Source organism: Chlamydotis macqueenii, chromosome 17 (assembly GCF_036417535.1).
Source record: "Chlamydotis macqueenii isolate bChlMac1 chromosome 17, bChlMac1.mat, whole genome shotgun sequence".
NCBI classification, from domain to species: domain Eukaryota; kingdom Metazoa; phylum Chordata; class Aves; order Otidiformes; family Otididae; genus Chlamydotis; species Chlamydotis macqueenii.
This window is the reverse complement of record NC_141572.1, coordinates 13,915,293-13,936,900: the sequence shown is the minus strand read 5'-3', so window position 1 is coordinate 13,936,900 and position 21,608 is coordinate 13,915,293. Positions and strand designations below refer to the sequence as shown.

Sequence of the window (21,608 nt, the reverse complement as noted above, 5' to 3'; positions counted from 1 at the left end):
GTGGGCGCGGGGGCTGCGGGAGGGGGCCGTCCCCCACGCGCGCAGGCCGGGAGGGCGGGTGGGGATGCATCTCAACCCCTGCGCTCCTCACTGCTGGCTGTTTATCCACGGGCTCTGCTCTCTGGGCTGTTTTTGTGTAGCCGGTATCGCCACGTTCATACTTTCTCAAGCAGTGAACACTTTTGCTGTTTACCTTCTGCAAAAAAGGCAAAGTGGCTCTGCAAAAAAAACCCTTTTAAAGTACCTCCAGTACTTCCAGAGAGCGGCTGCATGTGTGGGAAAGTGTGTGCGTGCAGATACAGAAGCTGTAGAAACCGTGTGGCTCCCTGGTAGCCTTGATGACAGCAGGACACATGAAAATGTGCTTCAGCCTAGACGATTCACTCTGGCTTTAGTCCTGCAAGCTGTTTTCACTGTTGCTTCAGATGCCTCAAAACTGGAAAGCGAGACGCTAAACGGAGTGAGGGAGAGGCCGTAATCGCCACATCCTGCGCGCAGCAGCAGCTGCTGGGATAAAGCAGATACGGTTAAATCTTCTGAAGACGTTCTGGGTTACTCGGAGTCCGCTGTAGCAGCAGAATTTGCCCGCCTCCCTCACGGCGAAGGTTTCGGTTCGTCCCAGAGGCAGTGCCGCTGAATCGGGACAGCCTTCACGCTGGCACGGGCAGGGTAGCACTACAGAAGGAAGGGAAGTAATTCTGGGTTTACATCCGAGTAACGCCGATTGGGATCGGCCGCCAGCCCTAATTACACTCTGACTTCATAGCTGATGCAGTTGCACAGTCAGCTGCTCCCCCCTCCTTTCTCCCACCCGGGTGAAGTCACCTCATCCCGATGGGCAGCGGAGGTTTCTCCACGGAGGGTTTTGTGAGATCGCGCGTCGTTACAGTCTCTGCAAACGAGACAACACAGTCTGAAGGGTGGGATCTGCCGCGGCAAATGCCGGTACCAGCCAGCCTAGGTCTGAGTGTGGGAAATGGGAATTTCATTGCAGCTGCCCCTTGGGCACCTCTCCTGCTAATTTGCACTTAGATAGGTGCCTTTCTCTGAGCACTTTATTAATTAAGGCTTGCAGCCCACCTATGAGGCAAAGAAGTTATTACTGCCCTCATTTTACAGCAGCAACGGAAAGAAGTGGTTTGCCCAAGGCCACAAATCTCATCAGTGGCAGAACCGGGGAGGAGTGGGTCCCTCCAGTCTCCCGTGGTACGCAGCGCGCCCCGCTGCCTACCTGTAACAAAATGAATGGCTTCCCTGAAAGTTTGCATTTTTGGTAACCCGATGTAAATGGGGATGGAGCACCCAAAAGAACGCGCCTTGCGGAATGAGAGCTCACCAGAGATCCTGCGGTAGCGCAGGGAAAACAGCGTAATCTCTCGTGTTGAACCACAAAAGCAGCATCCCCATAAATTACAGACGACTCTTGTCAGTGAATTTAGCAGGAGGGTTCAAGCATAAATTTAAAAGAAGCTTTTATTGTAACCAATGCATCAATATAATTAAACCAAGCACAATTCTTTTTGCTTTCTTAGGCTGGAGAAAACCCTGTGCCCTTGGAGAAAATTGGTTCCCCTTTTCCTACAGGGAATCCAGAGCCTGAGCAGCAGCTGTGAAGAGTGGAGATAAAGAAAGAAGTGGAAGATGTTGGAAGTGCTTTGGGCGACGTGAAGAAGGATTTGCACGCGAGGAGCTGTTCAAGGGCCCAGCAGCAAAACAGAGACACATACATGCTTATATATAGAAGAATGTAAACCCTCCTGTATGCGTACGTTAAAACGTGCATGCCTTGTTGAGAACGTAAGCGACATTCCTTGTAGATGATGGTGGTCTGAGCATCCGTGCTCCTGCGGTCTGAGTCACACGATTAGTGATGTCCTTGCTGTAACGCTAGCATTTTCTCCACTGCACCTCGTTTATGGCGACATAAACGTTCCTTTCAATGCAGCAGGATGAAAAATAATCTGTACATCCAGAGTTAATTCCCTGAGAGACCAAACCTGCTGCAAACGGGCACGTCCCGGCCGCGGTGGTGGGGCGGCGGGTGCTTGGCAGCTTGGACGGCGGGCGGTTTGTGTGTGTATATATTCAGCGCTACAGCACCAGGTGAGATAAGCTTTTCTTATCGCTTTAGTTTCTCTGGTGCTACATTTAATATTTGTCTGGGGCTAAACTGCCTCTCTGTGGTGCTACAGTTTCCCCAAGAGGATGTTCTGAAACATGGGACAAGGAGAAATCTATTTTGGTTATTGATATTTATACACAAGATAGCAAAAAATAATACTTGTTGAGAAGGTGCTATTTTTTTTTTTTTTCTTTCAAACTCTGCGTAAATTAAGACGAAACAAATAGTCTAGCCCAGAACTTTATAAAGCTAATTTTCTTTGGGGCAGTTCTTTTCCTTTAGATGGTTTGGAGCCTGGGAAGCAGCATTCACTGAGGTGGCAAAGACGCACCAGCCCTTTTCACTGCAGTGTACGCGTCAGAGCCTGCTGGTGCAGAATGTCCTGCAGCTCCGGAGCTGGGTGTTCTCCTGGATGAAGCAGTCTCACATCCTGTGAACCAGGGAGGAGAACTACATCGTGACTAACCAACAGACCAGGGGATGACAGGAGAACTTGTCTGTAGAAGTTAAAGGGCTTTTTTCAGTCGAGTGCTGAGCATTTTTTTCCTTGCAGCCAAAACTACCTGTCAGATTCAGGATCCCTTCCACATGCTCTTTACAGTCATTATTATGCACAGTTTTTTAGAAACATTTTGCCCAGCTTCAGATCTTTGCACCAGAGAATTGACCCTCTCGTGGCAGGGGGGAATTTTCAAAGGCATAAATGAATGTTAACCTGATTTCCAAAGGAAGTTTGGCTCCTTGTCTTTTAAAAATATTTCCCAGCCAAGGAACAAGTCAAACCTTCCGTTTTTCACTGCTGCAGGAGAAATGTTTCTAAGCAATCTAAGAGCTAAATTCTCCCTTTATCAAATATTCACCGATGTGTTTTGGGCTCCTGCGCACGTAGTCGTGGGGATTATTGATCCAAGTCAACTCTCAAACGGCAGAAAGGGCTGTGCTGGAGGAGCAGATTGTTCCTAATGAGTAACCCTGCCCTACTTCCTGTTACGTGCAGCGTTGGGAGGGATCGTGTGGCTGGCTGTAGTTGGTCTGTTGACAGAGTTTGGGTGGTCTCAGAACCACAGGGACCCAGAAAACATTTTCCTACCATTTTGGGCCTGATGCTCACTAACACTCGCCATCCTGTACTCGTCCTCGGCTCCGGCTCCTGCTGAAATAAGTAAGAATTCTTCTCGCAAGAGGAGGAGCCTGAGCTGATTTCAGCAGTGTTGTGCGTGCTGGGTTAGTGACTGCTGGATCGGGCATAGTCTTAAAAACACAACTCTCTGCAGCTCACTCAAACAAGGAGGTGGCATTGTGTGTTCGGTGTTGCACAAGTCAAATTTGAACAGAAAATCGTTGATCGGGAAGACGGGGTGCGTCACTTTGCTACAGAGGCTGGCACGCCGCCTGCGGGCCCTCCCTCCGGCCCTGCGCTGTCTTCCCTCGCCCCGTGTGCGTACCCCGCGTGCGCAGAGGCGGCCTTCTGCCGACCCATCCGGCACCGGAGCTGGCTGACCCCTCTCGGTGTTAGCTCCTGACTTCTGAATGTTTAACAGACTTCTCACCCGGAATGTGCGTTATTCCCTTTTCCCTTGCATCTTTTGTGCGTGTAGTTTGCACCGCCATGGGTTTTCCTGCCACACTGGCTGTTTGGGTCTGCAGCCTTGAGATTTCTTGTAGTGTTTTTCCTAAAGAGGCTGAAATGTTGCAGCACGGCAAAGGAAAAGGAAAATTCTGTCCTTGCCGTAGCGTCCCCACCTCCGGAAAGCCCCTTACATCAGCGATCAGCCTCGTAGCAAAGCGATGGGCTCATCTCCCAGTCCTAACCCTCCGCAGGCAGGCCTTGCCATAAAACAACCAAAGCTCAGAATTCCTGGGGGATCAGTCTCCTTGGTGGTTCCCAGTGGTTCAGTACAACTGTCAGAAGACGCCTGCTGCCTTTCGTTACTCATGAAACAGCAGCCAAATCTGTGGTGCTTCCCAAGGGTGAAGAAGAGCAGGTCCAGGACCCCAAATCCTGCTTCAGTCCCAATTTGCTTCACTTTGGTAGTTCTAAATTGGATGTTTTGTGTGAACTGAGGGTTCAGGTTTGGAGACTTTCATCTGTTAGTTGCTGGGTCAAGCAAGCTTTGCTAGAGAAACAGCTTCCCAGCACGTTCTAGCCAGCATTCACTGTACATAAATCAGATTCCTTCCTAGAGGGTATGTATTTATCAAAGCCTTACATTTTCTGGTACAATTGCTATTCTTGAATGCCTCCATTTTTTGACAAGGGGTGTTTTTATCCTTTTTAAAATATCTGATTTAACCCTGGTTGATGTTTGTATTGGAAAAGAAAGCATGCTGTGTTCTCCCCTAGTGCTGTTCTTACTGTATCGCAGCAGCCACGTGAGCTGGTGGGGGTTTCTGCACCGTGCTAATGGGTAGGAAACCAGCACAGTTCCTCTCTCTTGCTTCTCTTTTTTTTTTTTTTTTTTTTTTACAGCAGCCAAGAAGTCATTGATTTTGATTAGCTTCACAATTGCGCCTCCGTGAAGACCGGGGAGTGCTCTCTAAATGAAAAAAAAAACCACCTCATCTTAGGTTTCAGCAGACGGTGCCTGTGCAAGCCAGAGGAGGAGGTTATGAGATCATAGTCTATCCAGAACGCCGCATAATGTGGCTGTGAGGAAAGTCTTTATTAATTTTTAAAGCAGCACTCCACCAAGATCGCTCCCACCACATATGGAAACTTCGTATTTCAAGTTAAAAAAGCAGCCTAGCGTGGGCCGCTAACCAGCTTCTCTCCCCCTGCCTGGTAAAACAAGTCCTTTGGCCACACGAATGGTAGGATAGCACCGCTGGCTGGTTGCAGACAGCTGGGTTACACCCAGGACAGAATTTAGCCCATTAGCTCCAGATTCCTTCCTCTTCTCTCTTAGAATTCTTTTCAGTAGGTAAAAAAATACGGAACGGGACCAGCCTGCCTCCTGTGTGGTACAGGAACTGCAATGCCTCTGTGTCATACGCTTTCCTGTGCCCAGGAGAGGCATCAGCCAATAAAAACAGCCAGTAGATCACCAAAATCAATGAGATGCCAGTGATGAGGAATGAGAAACCCATCATCACTCTGGTTTAGAGCATGTAGGCATGCAGAAATTACCCTAATTTAGCTAAGCCCATTACTAAAGCAATTTACTTGAATCAGAAACACTTGTTAAATCAGTTTAATCTCATTTGTGAATTTGCTTTGTTTCTCTATCCTGCTGGAATTACAAGGGTCTTAGCTCCACTGCCACAGCAGCAGCAGTACCTTCCAGTGAAACTGCTTTCAAAGAGATTGGGTTCAACTGGTGCAGTTTGTGTCCACACGCGCCCTGGGGTCGGGCACTTCCCCTGCTGCCCCGTAAGGCGAAGCGATGTGGTTAAATGCTGCTGCCGCTGTAGTCCTCAGAGGTTGAGCAGGGGGAGGAGAATCTCACTTTGGTGGGGGGCAACGGAGAACGGGGAAGCAAAACTGAAGGAGATCTTTCCCGTTTAAAAATCTGCACCACCATGTACAAAACTGTTCCTTAAGATTTAATTTTCCTACAAATGGTTTTGAGACATCTGTTCATGGTCTTGACAGAAGTCTGAGTTATATATCACAAACTACCTGTGGCTCCACGTTAAATCCTGGACCTACATTTTTGTCCATGTCAAAACCTCCCAGCTATATTCTGCCTCCACAGCAGCTGAACAATATCTTCACAGCCTTTCTTAGAGCAGATTTGCTTACAGCAAATGTGGTTGTGAATCCAGGCTTCAAAACCAGCCTCTCTTAGCACAAAGGTCGGGAGGCACTGGCCGTGTGAATTCAAAATCCAAAAGCCTAGGGAAGTCTAAAACGGGACCTGATCTTCCTTAGGAAAACACTAGCGTATCGGGATGGGGGAGAGGAATCCTCGCATGCCGCTCCTACCCTGCTCTTCTGATCCTGCCCTGGTCTGAACGAGCGAGCCCTTGTCATTCCAACGGCTGCCTTTCCGCGTAGCGCAGGTATCCCTGTCCCCGGCGTAACACACCTCTGTGCTGCTTCCCCCTGCCAATCCCGCTGGCTTGAATCACGCTCCGGCTGCGACCCAGGAATCCGCATCAGTGCATACCCCAAACGCACTCCCAGTCTCAGGTCTTCCAAACAGCAGCTCTGCCCTTAGCAGCTGTGGGAAACAGCTGGCTGTTCCAGTCGGAGCTGCAGAACCTCCATTCCCCATCTGCAAGAGAAATTTAAAACTACAAAATACAGAACATGCGAATGTTTTTTTTCCTGACAATATTTATTTGAATACAAGAGTGAATTTTCATTTAACTCCCATCAGACTTCGGTGTTCACTCTACATGAATACTTGAGTACTTGAATTTCCCAAGTTTTTTAATATTTACAGAAAGTGACTCTGGAGCTTGACAAATATTCACTGAAAGCATCTGGGTACCAAACTGCCATTATTCGTTACATCCACAATTATTTGCAGATGCCACTTAAGCGGAGAGCAAAACCAGCTCCAGTGGGATTTTGTTTCCATGGGTGTTCACAGCGTAACATTTCCAGACAATCTGAAGACCACAATTTGTCACGAGATAAAATCTTCCCATTGTCCTTAGTCCGTGGGACATTTACGGATTTCCTGTCTGTTCCCAGATGCGAACAGAATAACCCAGATGCGGTGCAGTGAACGCACAGTTCCTTGCACATTACCGATGCGGCACGGTTTGGATGTAAACTCCTGCAGAGTCACTGTGCAAGTTTCCACCCTCGCCAAAGCCAGAGCAAAGCATACGCTCACTGCTGGAAGGAGCTCTCCAAGGCTCCCGGTTATGGTTGGATGTGGCTTCTCTCTTTTGTAAAAGGAATTTCATATGCTGAGACTCTTTGTACATATTTATAATGACTTTATTAAAAAAAAAGAAAAATAACTGTTCAATGGTGAAAAATGGCTCCAGTTTTTATTTCCTCTCTAAAATCTGACAGAATAATTGCTTCCCACAACCCTCTTTTCCCATGGAAATCAACAGAGGTCTCTCATCAGTTGTCATTAGAAGTTTCCCCAGTGTGATTTCTGGTCCCAGTGCCGTGTTCTGGGAGAGGGCAGAATCGTCCTGCCTCACAAAACCACCACAACACACTCCAGGAGGGAGGGCCTGGCAGACTGCTGACAGCACAGAGCTGTTTCTTCCGCAGCGTCCAGGCCAGAACAGGGACTGAAGGATGTTGGTTTAATTTAACACTTATAGAATAGTGGCCTGTAGTAAATTCTTTAATTTTGCAGGAATTAAGCTGATCTTCCGTATGCTTTCAGTAGAATAAATATCCACAGCGTAAAATTTCACCTTCTATTTAGCACTAAGTAATTTTAGCAGAGAAGTGGAGCGCCGGACGGCCCCCGGCGTCTCAGGCACCCGTGCCCTCTCAGGTACAGGCTTTTCCCATCACGAAGGCCTGACACGCGGATCGCAGCGCTGCGTTTTGTCACCGCAGCCTCTGTTGGAATAGCAACAGAAGCCTTCTGCCTCAGGGGCTGCCCAACCAACCACCTCCCTGGGCTTCTGTGGAGACAAAGAACGGCAACGGGTGACTCACAGGTTTGAGATACCACTGAAGCACGTCACCGGAGGAGCTGGACTTCTGGACAGGGAGGGAGAGCAAAAATCAAGAAGGGATCACTTGAAAATGATGATGCTGGTCCAGGAGCTCTTACAGGGACACCAAACCATCCGAGGTACGTGGCAGTTCTTCCCCTGCGTGCTGGTATGAAGTCTTACTGTGTGATCTTTGAGGCCCAGGGCTGTAGCACAGTGTTTCAGGTATATGATGGTAACAGTCCCCTCTTTCTTACACTAGCAGCTAGGAAGGATCATTCAATAAAGAAAAAAAAAGTAAAGGACTATAAGAATGGGAAAAAATATTCCCTGTACTTTCCCTTTGATTGCCTGCCCTCCTTATCACCAAAGAAAACCCAGGAACTTTGAAACACTGCATCAAATGCTCTCTGTGGTGTTGGGCTCATACGGACCTTTCCATACGCTTCTCCAGGACATTTTCCAGGAGCATTTAGAAAAAAAAATCAGAATTGGAAGTGGTTTTTCAAACATTTTGAAAGCAGACACCACCAACCCTTTAATTAATTGGCATTGTGCTGAAACCTTTCACAAACTGCCTGCCCACAGAATGAGTAATTTTCCCCTTTCCCGGTGAACGTGCCAGACTGTCGTACATAACAACATTTTAATGCCCGCTGAAAACCTTGCTTCCTTCCTTACTGAGCTCTCCTCCCCCATCCCCAAAAGGCTATTCCCACTGGAGACAGCCACTGGATCCCTTGGCTTAGTTCTCCACTTCCATGGATCTGTTTGACAAGAATCAAATCACTTTGTTTTGGAAAGTAAAGCTTTTCCTCCTCTGCTTCCCTGTATCTCTCAAGCCAGATCTGGACTATCTTCCCTGCTCAGGCTCTGCCTCTCCTCACTTCTCCTCCAGCCATCCTTAACTGTTATTTCCAAAGAACTGTTGAGCCTTAATCCCGTTACCATTAGCTCCCGTTCGCTTTAATTCCTCTCCCTGCGGAGTTTCACAGCAGGAGGGGAAGGCGGCAGTCGGTACGTACACACAGGCTCATCTCCCCCAGGTACAGTTCTTCCTGATGATCCACTCAAGCGGGATTGTAACCTTACGGCCATTTCCATAGTAATGAGCACGGAAGATGCCACAGTTGCCTAATGAGGCACCTTCTCTGGGCACGCAGCAAAAAGCAGAGGTTGTTTAGTGAAAGAGAAAGCGCCAGCGAACAAACAGCAGCCACTGCAGCCCCTCAGCAGAGACGGAAGTGGCAGCAAGATGAGGTACGTTCGTTCTCCTGTAACACCACCAGCTATCTCCTCAAAGAGCTCTTCCTGAAGCGGAGGTGTTACAGGCAAGTCTCCACCATCACAGGTGGATTATCCAGCTTGGGTGCAAACCAGGCTGGCTCCCAAAGCAATGCAGCTGCTGCTGTGTAATCCTGCCCTCAAACCAGTAAGCCTCACTAAACCCAGTCCCTCCAGGGGGCCCTGTATCCCGACGCCCCAGCATTTCCAGTACCAGCAGCACTGTATGGGCTCAGTGCTGCGTGAGCACCTTTTTTCTGGTTTTGGACCCAGGCAGGTTCTGGGTGTGGAGCGGCGCTGGTTTTTGAAGTCAGGAAGCCTTGCCTCAAGTGGCTGTGCTGAGGGACGTTCTGTAGAGACACCCGAATCTGGGAGGTGCTCTTGGTTAGGACCTTAACTTTCCACCTAGACAAATCCAACTTGACTTTAATCTCTCCCTGCCTCCCACAGTTCTGCCCATCTGCTAGGAAATAAAAAAGTCTGGATCATGAAAATTAAAGAGGAAAAACATTCCCAAGAGAAGCAAGTGGCATTTCCAGCTTCACTAGCATGGTCCTTCCCGAGCTCCTGGAGATTTCATTAAGATGACAACATGTGCAATTTGTGGAATCAATCGCAAATCCCGGCTGCTGGGAAATGATGTTTCTCCAATCCCAAATAAACTTTCAGCACGTGGTTCTGCAGCACCGTTTTGGAAGAGTTCTCAAAGGTAACATAACAGCAACAGCGTAATCTATGAAGTTACAGGTTCAGGGAAGGCAGAGCCATTTAATGGGAAAAATCTCACCGGTGGTTTGAGGCAGAGGAGGACAGCTTTTTTCCCGTACACCAGGTTATACGCATGCAATTCACAGTACGCTTGCCTTACACATGCAATATTTATCTACACTAAAAGGAGAGGAAAAAAGGAAACATCCCAGGCAGTTTATAAACATGTCAGTTCAAGAAAAAGTCTTGGCTGTAGCTTAGCCGTGGAGTTTGCCATAACATAAACCACATCTTTCTTGCCTTCGAGGATAAAGTTTCTGGCCAGTAACAACTGTTGTTCTGTCAGCTCCTGAAGAAACAGCTGGAAGAAAGACTACGACAACACATCCACAGGCAACTAAACAGGGGCATGGGATCACCAGATTTTCCAGCTTTTTGTTCTCTCTGCAGATGTTACTCCATTTGTGGGTAGGCATTGGTTTTAATACACCTGGAAATGAGCAGAGGTGGTGCCATCTTTCCAGCAGCGCAGGGTTTCTACTGTGACAGAACGACAAAGAGGACAGGTTTTCTCCCTGTCAAACCAGAGGCAGAGGCATTCTTCACAGAACACGTGCTGTGGAGACAAAACGGCATTGTCACGGTGAGGGCAGGAGACCCGTCCTGTCACTAAGGGTGCACACGCAATAGGACAGCGATGGGAGCAAGTAACGGTTCGGGTTCAGTTGGACAGTGCGGCTGATTAGCAGTACTCAAGTGGTATGAAAAATAAATCCCAGCATTACCAGTACATCAGTTTGCCAAAGCTAATGATACATTACTCTGTTTCTTAATAAAGCAATAGAAAGAAACATTAAAAAGGCCTGGGACATTTGGGCTAACAGACTACTTGAGAGGGTTTTCTCTACCCTGTCTCCATCCTTGATGCCTGGCGTTATTTTACGAGTCTTTACCTAGCTCAAACAGCCCCTTTTCTTCCCCCTACTCCTAACTGCATTTGTTTTTTCCAGCTCACACCACCCAGTCCTAGTCCGTAGCCTTGCAGACCCAGTGTCCCCTTCCCTATAAACACCAGTTTCAACCCCTTATCTTCTCCTCTCATTTCTACACGGAGCCACGACAGGATTCCCCCTCCAGCCTGCCCGGGGCACTAGCAGGGATCAGGAGGGACAGCTGTCCGGCACAGACCCCATCTACCTCAGACTGGAAGAGCAGGGACAGGGCAGGGAGTATGAGAAGCCGTAAGAAGCTGAGACCTCCTCAACGCATGTGGAGTCAGCAGAAATGCTACTCATCAAAATCCCAGCTCTGACAAGCACATACAAAGAGCTTCTCCGGGGCTTACAGCTTGGTAACAGCTGCACAGATGTTCACAGGAATAGCAAGAGGCACTTCTGACACAGAGGTGACCTACTTGCTTTGATTTGATAACCCTGTTACAAAGCACGGGAATGTTAAAGCTCTTCAGAAAAAGGCTCTTGAGCTTTATTTTGGTATCACAAGATGGCATATATCCCACCAATTCCATTCCTAGAAACAGCTGAATCATTCTGCCCCAGGTCTTCCCGCATGCACCCGCACTTCAGCCAGGGACAGCCTCCAGGACGCAGAATTTCAACCCCAACAGACAGAGCTTGACCGGCTTACAAGCAACTGAAGAGAAAATCTTGGGGAAGCACCACCAGGCTTTCCACGAGGCATTGCCTTCAGCTGGCCTCTGACGTACTGCCAGAACCCATGGCAGTGTGGTGTGCTCAGAGGGTTTTACCAGCACCAGGACTACGGCACGACTCACAGCATAGCATCCTCAAGCTCTAGCTTCTGCCAGTGTTTACCAAATGAGAAACAAAACAATTCCCAGGTGGTGGCAGTGCCCAACTTCTACATGCAGAACTACTTTTATTCCTGGCCAGGTGCTCGGAGGCCGGACCGTGATTACACGGTGCTGCACCAGTCTTCGCACATCCCATCGGGCTGATTCTGGATCTACGCCCCTCTCATAGCTCTTGCTCGTACTCCAGTTGGCCCACTGAGCAGCCCGGCTCCCCAAGGGTCAGATAAATACGTCTTGCTTTCTAGATCCAAGGTTTGGAGTGCCAATTGGCAGGCCCTGGACTAGAAGGCTGGTCTTTCCCATCTCGATCAGCCCCTAGAGAGCGGCCCTGCTACCATGAATCACTGGCTCTCTGGAAGAGGGCAATAAATAGCCACTAGGACCTAGGCTAAGACCCAGGAAATTATTTTAGAAGTACTCAGACGAACTGAGCCTCTCCCCAGCTGCAGAAGTTAAGCAAATGAATGCCAATGGCGGGATGTGAGGTGGGAAGCTTGGGGTCTTACCTGGCACATAAGGATCAAAGGTTCCCTGAATTCTGCTTGGCAAATGGCACAGATATCACCCGCCTCACTGCACTGCTGGCTGGTAGCACGAACTCCATACGTCTGTTAGGAAGACGTGGGAAAAAATGCCAGTGTCAAGGCGTTTGAAGATGATCTGGTTTGTGGCTAAGCACACACACAGACATTGTTTTTCACACCCAGATTCCCTGCATGACCCGAGAAGGACACTGGTGTTATGTCACTGTGTATGGGGAAGGGAGATCTGGGCACCAGCACACAGAACACAGGGAGTCTGGAGCTCTGTGCTCTCTGTTTTGTTTTCCCCTCGAGCTGACTCCATCTTTTAGTGCTTCCACTTGTGGAGCAATGATAATGAAATTTAATGAGCTCAACAGGGAGCTGAAAGGATTAATTCAGCATCATTTGCAGAGGTGTTTAGATAGTGGGAGGTATTATTATTAGCAAGTTAGACAACAGAAGAAAGAATAACAGCAGCAGCACCCACAGGCTCCCTACTTTTCTTTTTAAATATGTGGAAGGCAAATGTTGCTTCTCCTATTTTAACAGTAATAGAGGAAATGGAAACATGCTGATGAGCACAAGCCCATAGAAGAAGCAAGGCAAGCGCTAACAAACTTCTATGATGTTATGTTCCTTTCCTCTACAGTCTTTGATTTTACCATTTAAAAATATAAGTCACAGTATTTCACTGCAACAGATCTAAATATCAGTAGCGTAAAATGCTGCGCCTGGGATAGCTTCTCTGTACTAGAGGATGTCTTCTAATGTCACTGCACAGCAGACACTACACACCTCTATTTAAAGCTTTTCTCACACTCCGCACTACAAAGTTTTGTCAGCTTCTTGCAGTTTTGGCCTCCATGGGTTAATCCGTGTTACACAGGGCTTCCAGTCAGAACAAACAGCTCAGACCAGCAACAATCTCTTACCATAGCTGGGACAGGGCAGATGTGACAACAGGCTCCTGACATCCCTGACAAGAGATACTGGCTTATCCAGCCACGGGACAACAAATTATTTTATTCTATGAACCTGATAGACTAAGCAATGTTCAACTCCATCACTCAATAGTAACAAGGTTCCACCTACAAAACCACTTTAACACGTATGACCACTTACCTGTGGGGTGCAAAGGACCTTCAGTGCCTTCCGGACGCTTCCCAAACGCCCACAGATGTCAAAAGACTGCAATAAAGACATTCCATTTTAGATGCTTTTCACAAAATATGTGTGTGTGTGTACGAGTGCACGTGTGTGTGTACAGTCCAGAAACTCGGGAAACGGTGCCTCCACATGGATACTCAGGAGGAACAAAGACCCTAAGTAACAAGGGTGCCAAAAAAGATTTCATGGTGATCATGAAATATGTCACAAATGTGAACTGACAGTGCAGAAGGGTAGCCAAAAAAGCTCTGGTAACAATGGACTGCAAATCAGGGGCTTTACAGGACAGAAAGTGGAGCAGACATCAGGGGGTTGTGGCAGGGTAAATTGCCCAGCCCCAGTAGGTAGGCAAGGCCTAAAATGGACCCATTCCCATTCTGAGAACTGAGCTCCCACACAGCCTGACACTTCAGCACTCAGATGATGTTATGAACGAAGGAGCGGGACTCGCCTGTCCTGCTGCAGAGAGCGATTTAGTGGAGTGCAGGGATTAAACGCTACCAAGGGAAGAACAACCTAAGGAATGAGAAGCAGGACGGAGGCTGAGTTGCACCCATTTGACCAAAGAGTCAGAAATTTCAAATGCCAAGCAGGGAGTGAGTTTCTACCACCTTGGTACTTTGCAGACACCCAAAGATGGCCAATAGCAGGGGCGACACCAAGTCCTTTTCTTCCCCCTTCCCTCTGTTGCCCAGCAAACATGATGTAACTGCATCTGGACAGCGGCGCTCGTTCTGGGCACCTCGTTAAAGACTAAAAGCAGTTCAGAGAAGGGCAGAAAATGAGCCTGCAGAAAATGATTTCTGAAAAGAGACTAAAAGACATAAATATTTACAGCTTGGCTGAGCAGTACAAAAGTGGAGAGAAAAGACTATAAACTGTCTACAAGTATCAAGGGGCTGAGCAAGAGAGGAGACACTCTGCATTCTTAAAGTGAAGACACGGTACCACTAACAAAAGCGAAAACAGCTTGAAAACGTAATCTGGTATGCCAGCTTCATCTTCCCTATCCTCTGGCACAACACAGGGAAAAAAGACACTAGGAATTAGACAAGATATGAAGAAATTCTGCAAAGAACAGCCCTGCACTAGCTGGGAGAAGAGCTAGATGACCTCACAGGACCTTTCCATTTCTAACCTGCTTGAGCGAGAAGCGGCTAGAAGGGCAGGGGAAAATGTGATGCAGAATATGCAGAGCTGTCGTGGACAAGGCACCAGAATGCCTGGAGCTGGCTTTCTATTTTTTTTTTGGTTAGCATGATTAAGTGGGCTCAGTACAGAGAATGCCAATGAGATCATCGTGCAATAGATGTGGAATCAAATGAAGGCACCAATAATGCTTCCAGTCAGCACGTAAAAAAGCTCCCAGGGTCCTTCCAGTAATGCTTCCAGTCAGCAACTAGCACTTGAGGCTGCCGACTACTACAGATGTTTTATCTTCTAACAAGGATAGGGATCAGCCCTCTCCCAAGTCCAATTCACAGCTTTTTCTGGTTGCTTTGCTTATAGGGGAACTTCGAACGCCTTTGCGCTAGCTCTGATGTCTCCTCTTCTCCCCGTCCGCTTCCCTGCTTCGATTTTTCTTTTCCTCTGGAGTTTCTGATACCCCCAAAAGACGCACGTTTCAGCAGTCTCTTTGACATCCATTGATCACCCTGTGCAATGTTGCATCAGTCATCTCGCTAGCCACAGGATTGCAACAACTGAGTTCACAGACAGCGGAGTGCTTCTGTTCAGGATAGGGAAAAATAAGAGCTGGATGCCCCTACTGATGAACATATTCACCAAGATCAGAGTTCACGTTTACACAGTCCAGGCAGAGACACGAGGACAGCTCCCATCAGCTGCACTGTACAACCTTCTCAGAGTGGAGCCTGCCCTCTGTGTAGGGAAAGGGGAGCAGCCCTAGCTGAGCCCTGGATTTCTGCCAGGAGCACAGAAGGTCTGAGTGCCAAATTGGCTTCTGTGGTTTTTCTAATGTGGTTTGTGGCTTTGCTAATGTGGACTCCTTTGGGTATATTTTCAGTGTCTCAGGCAAAGAATTAGACCTGCGACTCCTGTGATTGCAAATGGGGTGGAAGCACCTAGTATTTCATGATCTGTGTTAGAAGAGCGTGCTGCCACTTTTCTTTCACTTGCAAGCAAAGGGAGCAGAGGTCTAATCCTTACCTGGACACATCTGTGGTACTACGCAGTTGCCACACAATGACCTGGGACACGTTCCTGGACCTATCACCCTTCAGCTAGCCTTCCATTTACACCTCTGATGAACTAGGTGAATTAAAGGAAGAAACACACATGTTAAAGGCAGAGGCTGTAGCCAAGGCACTTTTACACAAGTGTACCCCACAGTCCTTGTCCTAAGGTACAGTCAAGGGCAGTAAATAGCTGTCCTTCTCTCCTCATGGAGCTTCTAAATAACAGATTGGCAGAACTTTTCCCATCTATATTACTGCAACACTACCTATAAAGGCTTCACAGTAGAGAAACATCAAGTTAGCCCATAAAGAACTGCTTGTACCTGGCTGTCAGTGCCCTGAATGCCTTAATAGGCCTTCATGGCCCTCATGAGCCTCAGCTGAGGGGTCTCCACCCACAAGCCCTGCCCATGGGCCCAGGAACTCTATTTAAGCTCAGCCCTGGTAGCTTCAGTTCATGTTTGAGCTGTGCTAAGTCAGTACTAGTTTTCAGCTCAGCCATAGCCATGCCTGTGTGTGGCTCTAGATCCTACTGATCTGGATGCTCCAGCACATTGAGCTGTCTCTTTGCTGTGGCTGTGCACTGCAGTTTGTTGGACGGTGTCTGACCCTGGCTGCCTTCACCCAATCTGACCAGTGGATTGATATCTGGCCTTAGCTTGGACCTGCCTCACCACCTGAAGATCTTGACTCTCTGAACCTTGCTATCACCTGCAGGCCTGCCCTGCTTGCCTGGTTTGGGTGCTGTGGGGCTGGGTCCTGGCTGGTGAGGCCCTTGCCCTGCCAGCTGTGTTCTTGTGCTTGGCTCCCCTTTCTCCAAGGAGCAGATGGCTCCCACTGCTTCTTCACATTATGATGACTCCTCCAGATGTAAGAAACAGCATGTAGAACTGCAGTAAGTATTGCTTCTCCAGGAGTTGAGTAACTTTTGCAAGAAGGGACATTAGAGATCTGTGAAATTTGTCCTTGTAATTGTGACCTGTATACCTGACTTCACAAGCCACAAGGGCGTGGAAGTGGAAGGGTTGGATACTGTTATCTAGAGGACATCCAGACAGTGATGTAATTGAAAGGGACAACAGTCCTCCCCCACAGCACAAAGAGCAGGAAACATACAGCTGAGAGACTGGCTGGGTGTGCAGGGAACTACACTGGTCTCATGTGCCTCCTAGTCTGGCACTGCCTGCTCTGTTTCTGGCTTGATCACAGACCTGCTGTGACCGAGTCGCTTCACTTTGCATCACCTCCTCTGCCTATCTCGCCTACAAAAACTAGAAATTCCTTAACAGTGGGGGTTGCATTGCCTTGCTTATTCCTATACAACATAAAGCTGCAACTGTAGCCACATTTCATATAAGAGCTACAGTGTGATTTTTGTATTGCTCAGCAATCCATTAGCCTCTTTGAGCTGTCTTCAGCTCAGACATATTCTCTTGTCTCTTTTCTTCAGTCTGCTTCTGCAAAGCCATAGCCCTTTTACCCTAGGCAGAGCCAAGCCCCAGTGCTGCAGCAAGCTGGACTCACTTGGCCTTTCTCAGAGATGAGGAACACAAGGTATAACATTGTTTGCTTTGGCTACTGCTCTGCCTCTAGGGAGGGTACAAGACACAATTCTAAATACAACTATTTCTAGACCTCAGACTAAGACTCTTCTAAATAAGTCAACTGGACTTGTATCAGCTAGACCAGGACCTAGAATGGGGCCAGAAGTACCTGTTTTGTGTAGGCAGGACTTGAATGACCCTATCTCTGCCTGCTGCATTCAGTACTGTGAGTGACAGTACCTGCTCTGCCTCGAAATACAGAGGAAGGCTTTGAGAGAAACATTTAACTGTCTGCAGCCTTCCTTTCAGGAGTCTGGAGACAGCTAACTTCTCTTCCAGTACTGGTCCTCCAAGATTCCACTCCTGTTCTCCTCTAGCCTTTATGGAAAGGTATCAGAAAGCAGTAATGACCTCATCAGCCTGATGCAACACTACACGAGCAGTCACAGCTCACCAACGCCCACATACTGGTGAAGCAAAATGCTCCTGGCAACTACAGCACGTGTGTTCCTTCTTGCTGCAGCTTCCCTTCCTGGGTAGCGACAGCAATAATCAAAAGGCTGTGCTTCTTTCTCTGCTCTTGCTACAGTTCCCATAGAGATTATTAATGAGGTGGGACTCACCTTGCAGAGGCTATACAGGATAATCAGGATCCCACCGAGGAAGTAGCTGCTGGATGGATCATCTCCCATGATGTATTTATACCATAGCTGGATGGGGACAAGGGAGCGGAACAGCTGGCTCAGCTCCTCAATAATCAGATAAAACTTTCCCTGTAAAACAAACGTGGTACATGATTACTATCAGGAAGTCAAAAGAAGAGCACTTAAACAGTGCAGGGCTCGAACCTTATAGGACTTGTGTTCACTGTCCACCTACGCACTGTTAAATGGTGCGAGGACCAGTATTCATGAGATGCAGCTTTCTTTGCAGCCATTTAAGTCTGTGCCTAGAAAGGATAACTACCACCTCACTGTTTCTTAGTGTTCCTCTTACTCTGTCACTTATCCAGTTACTGTTCAACACTTCTGAATCTTAAACTTCTAGAGGAGATTGTAGATATATACCTCATTGCATACCTGCACAATGCTACAGAACACCGGCAGCAGAGGTTAAGACTTACAGGGATTAATACGGGCATAGAAACTATTAGTAATTGGAAAATGAATGCAAGGTAGGTTTCTTTGATCATATACCCTTTTTGAAGGTACAGAGATTTGAATGTAGGGTGACATCAGTCTTCCTGACAACTTTCTAGATGATCCCAAAGAACCAAACTAATGACCTATTTGCCAGCATCCTTCCCCTTCCACTCAGGTGCATGTTGGTTCTTGTACAGTACACAGATAGAAAACTGGCTCTGCAAATAAAAACCCTCAAGGCATTTTAAACCAAACCTTCCTGAGGACTTTAAGGAAGAAAAACGGTGCAGGGGGGGAAGCATACTGGTTAAAACACTTCTCTCTCAAAAGAGTCTCAAAGAATGGACAACATCCTTTGTAAGCCTTCACCAAAGCTGCCTCTGCCATTTGGTGTTTACCCCAATTAGGCAGTTTTCCTTCCCGGAAGGACACCTGCAAGGTAACGAGCTCCCTCCTGGCTTACTACAACTATGAGGTGCAACAGCTGAAATGGGTTTTTCTTACCATGTAATTTCTATTTTAAAACCTAAAACTAGGGCTGAGAAGCTGGCTAAATAAGGCTACCTAATTTAGGGCCCCCTGGTCTTAATGAGGGACTGTTTGTTATTTCCCACACTGTTTAAAAGGGAGAAGGGGTGACAGGGCACTAGGTCAGGGCAAGCCGTGAGCCCAGAACTATGCTTAATCTGCAGCGACATTATCTGAACGGAAAGATTTGTTTTTGACATGTCAAAATTATTTTATTTGATAACATCATGGAGAAGGGGAAATTCCCCGGGAATTTTGCTGTGTTGTCCCAGTTAGCTTTGTCATCAGTGATGTCATCACAGGTCAATCGTTAATTGGCGAGATTTGGAGTGGGGATTAAGTCTTCCGCAGTCCATGAGGCTAGCAGCCGCTAGCGCCCTTCCCTCGGGTCTTAGAGATGAGATCACTCGGCAGGCCATCCTGCCGTACCGAACAAATCGAATCCTTCAGAGAGCTCTGGCATTCTCATGATCTCATATCCCCCCTGGGACAAGGAGTGAGGTCACACCAGTCGTTGCTAACGGACCTGGGCTGCTTTCTTCCTCTCCCCCTACCCCCCTCCTCCTTGTTAATCCCAGGTGGCATCACATAGCAAAAACGTAACAGCAACAATCTGGGGTCCTGAATGCAAGCAATTTATTAAATTAGCAGAGAGGTCTCCATCCAGCCTTATGCTTCAATACAATCATCGTTTATTTCAGGAGCCCCTGTGACAGAGGGTCACAGTCTGCTAATGACTACGCTGTCGCTTCCTTCCCTTCACACAGGCAGTTCTCTGCCTCCCCCTCCCCAGCCAGCTCTGATGAAAGCTAACAGCAAGCTAAAGACAGCAAACTGTTTGCTTTCTCTGATTTGTTCCTCCCACCAGGCTCCTGCTCATGTTCTTTTATTTAGCCTTGCTTCCCCAGCAGGCTGGGACAGGTCACTGCTTACTTTCTCGTTGCATCAGATGGAACTTCTGCATCCAGTATTTGGGGCATCAAAGTTGAAATTCTTCTACAACAGAAGCTTTTGAGGCACTAAAACTAAATCAAAGTGGCAAAGTGCAGCTCTCAAATGAACATAAAGCAAGTGACCATTTTCAATTTTCTAACCATGAAATCTCCACTCTTTATGAAGCTTTCATAACTCCTTTATCTAATGCAAATCTTCAGTTTTCAATAATTAACTGCAGAGTATCAGGATTTCTTAGCAGCTAGGTACCTGTTAACATCCTCACAAGAGTGAAGTGAAGTTTTAAATGGATGTATCTCTCCACTCTGCCCATTAACACCACCCACTTGACCATTTAAGAGAGGCCTGTTGATAAGATTAGAGGGATTACAGCTAGGAGGAGGGAAGCAGTACAAGGACAGCTGAGCATCACTTAGAAGAGAACTAATGCTACAGTAAATGCTTACAGAAACGTACGGCTCCTTAGGCAGCTCAGCATAATACACTAGCCTTTTTTTAAACTAGGAAAAGCGCCTAGAAAATCCAAGTAATTCTATGAAGGGCTGCAGCAGAAGTGGGGTGTTCCTTCTGAGCCAGAAGCTTAGAAAACAAGGGCTATTCCCTGTAATTTCAACAGCAAAATTAGCTTTCTGATAGCAGTAGCTTATTCCAGGTGGCACCCATAATTTGTGAGTGCACTCAATAATATACCTTTGTCTTCTGCTTTTTAGCCTCATTGTATCTTGGCTACCTAGGCTGAAGTTTTCAGAGGCAAATCTTTGTCTCAAGCTGCATTTTGTCTGAATACTTCACCTAAAGCATTTCAGCTATTTCTCATCAAGATTAGGACGAGCTGTGTGTTATATTAAGCTCAAATACAATTATTTGTCCTGTGTATCCGACTTGGAACAACAAGTTGAAACAAGGCAAGGCCTGCCTCTCTTAGGTGACTTTTCCTATTTTGTAAAAATCCACGTAAAACTGGGAATCTTCTGAATACACGCTACAGGGACTGAACAGCTGTCTAACATCACCGGAAGCTACTTTTGGTGAGCCTGTGAGCCAGCCCCAATGCATGACTGGACTGTGCAGGAGCCAGCCCTCCACAGCAAGCACACCACCTTGCTGGACTGTAATTAAACAAGATATTACCTGAAACGACAGCCCCTGGTTAGGGTAGAGTCAGATACCAGAAAAGACTCATCTCTGCTCTCATCAAGCCCTTGCAACAGGTTGGAGTTACGCCTGACTAAAATGTAAGTAGTACCCTGCTTCCTTTGTAGGGTCAGTTACTGAAAAAGCTGACAGCCTGCTACTACCGCTATCAAACACTTCATTAGCACAAGTGGCAGAGGACTGAGCTGTGGATCTAATTACAGCAGCTCTGCTGATGAGCCTGGTGATGCCACATGGCGAAATTGTCATTCCTTTTTTTTTCCAGAATAGGTTAAAAAACTAAGTCAATGACTCAAGTATAACCTTCCATTTTCCTCTATCTCCTTCACCACAGAGAAAGACCATTTTTATACTTGAAATGAAGCACTTACTTTGGAAGAGCAGAATTCAGGATTTTCATACAATTGCAATTTTCCTCCTGTACGTGCAGTATTATGCAGTCTGTAGTGATGTGAACACATGCTATTTTTACACAGTGTGAGTAGTACTCATGAAGAATGTGACTTTCTAGTATTTTGTAATATCCTCATTATTTGATGGCAGACCTATCACTGCATGATATTTGAGCTCTGCTCAGAGTAGAAAATTACTAAAATTTCTTCAGTCTTTTTATGACATCACCACTACAGTAAAAGATTTTTTTAAAAAAAACAACTTATTTTCACATTGTTGGCTGACTTAAGGGACAGCTATTCTCTGCATTTTCTAAATGAAAACGTGAGACATAGAAAGACTAAGGTTAAGGTAAGGGTGTTTTGGTGTCCAAGCTCAGATGTCTGGGATTAGACTTTTTATAAAGCACTTAATTTTATAGATCACATTACCATTAAAAGCCAAACCACTGACTTCAGTTTGCAGCTGTATGCAG

General features: G+C 47.1%; 1 protein-coding gene across 1 annotated transcript in view; it reads right to left on the bottom strand.

Annotated features, from left to right (window-relative positions):
- Positions 1–6,378: 6,378 nt before the first annotated feature.
- Positions 6,379–21,608, bottom strand: part of RNFT2 (ring finger protein, transmembrane 2) — a 31,691-nt gene continuing 16,461 nt past the window's right edge. The window contains exons 8-11 of the mRNA XM_086761914.1: positions 17,585–17,734; positions 13,175–13,240; positions 12,035–12,136; positions 6,379–10,310 (exon numbers count right to left, since the gene is read on the bottom strand). Coding sequence (XP_086618040.1) covers positions 10,176–10,310; positions 12,035–12,136; positions 13,175–13,240; positions 17,585–17,734 — 453 coding nt within the window. The 3' untranslated portion in view covers positions 6,379–10,175. The remainder of the gene's footprint in view (positions 10,311–12,034; positions 12,137–13,174; positions 13,241–17,584; positions 17,735–21,608) is intronic.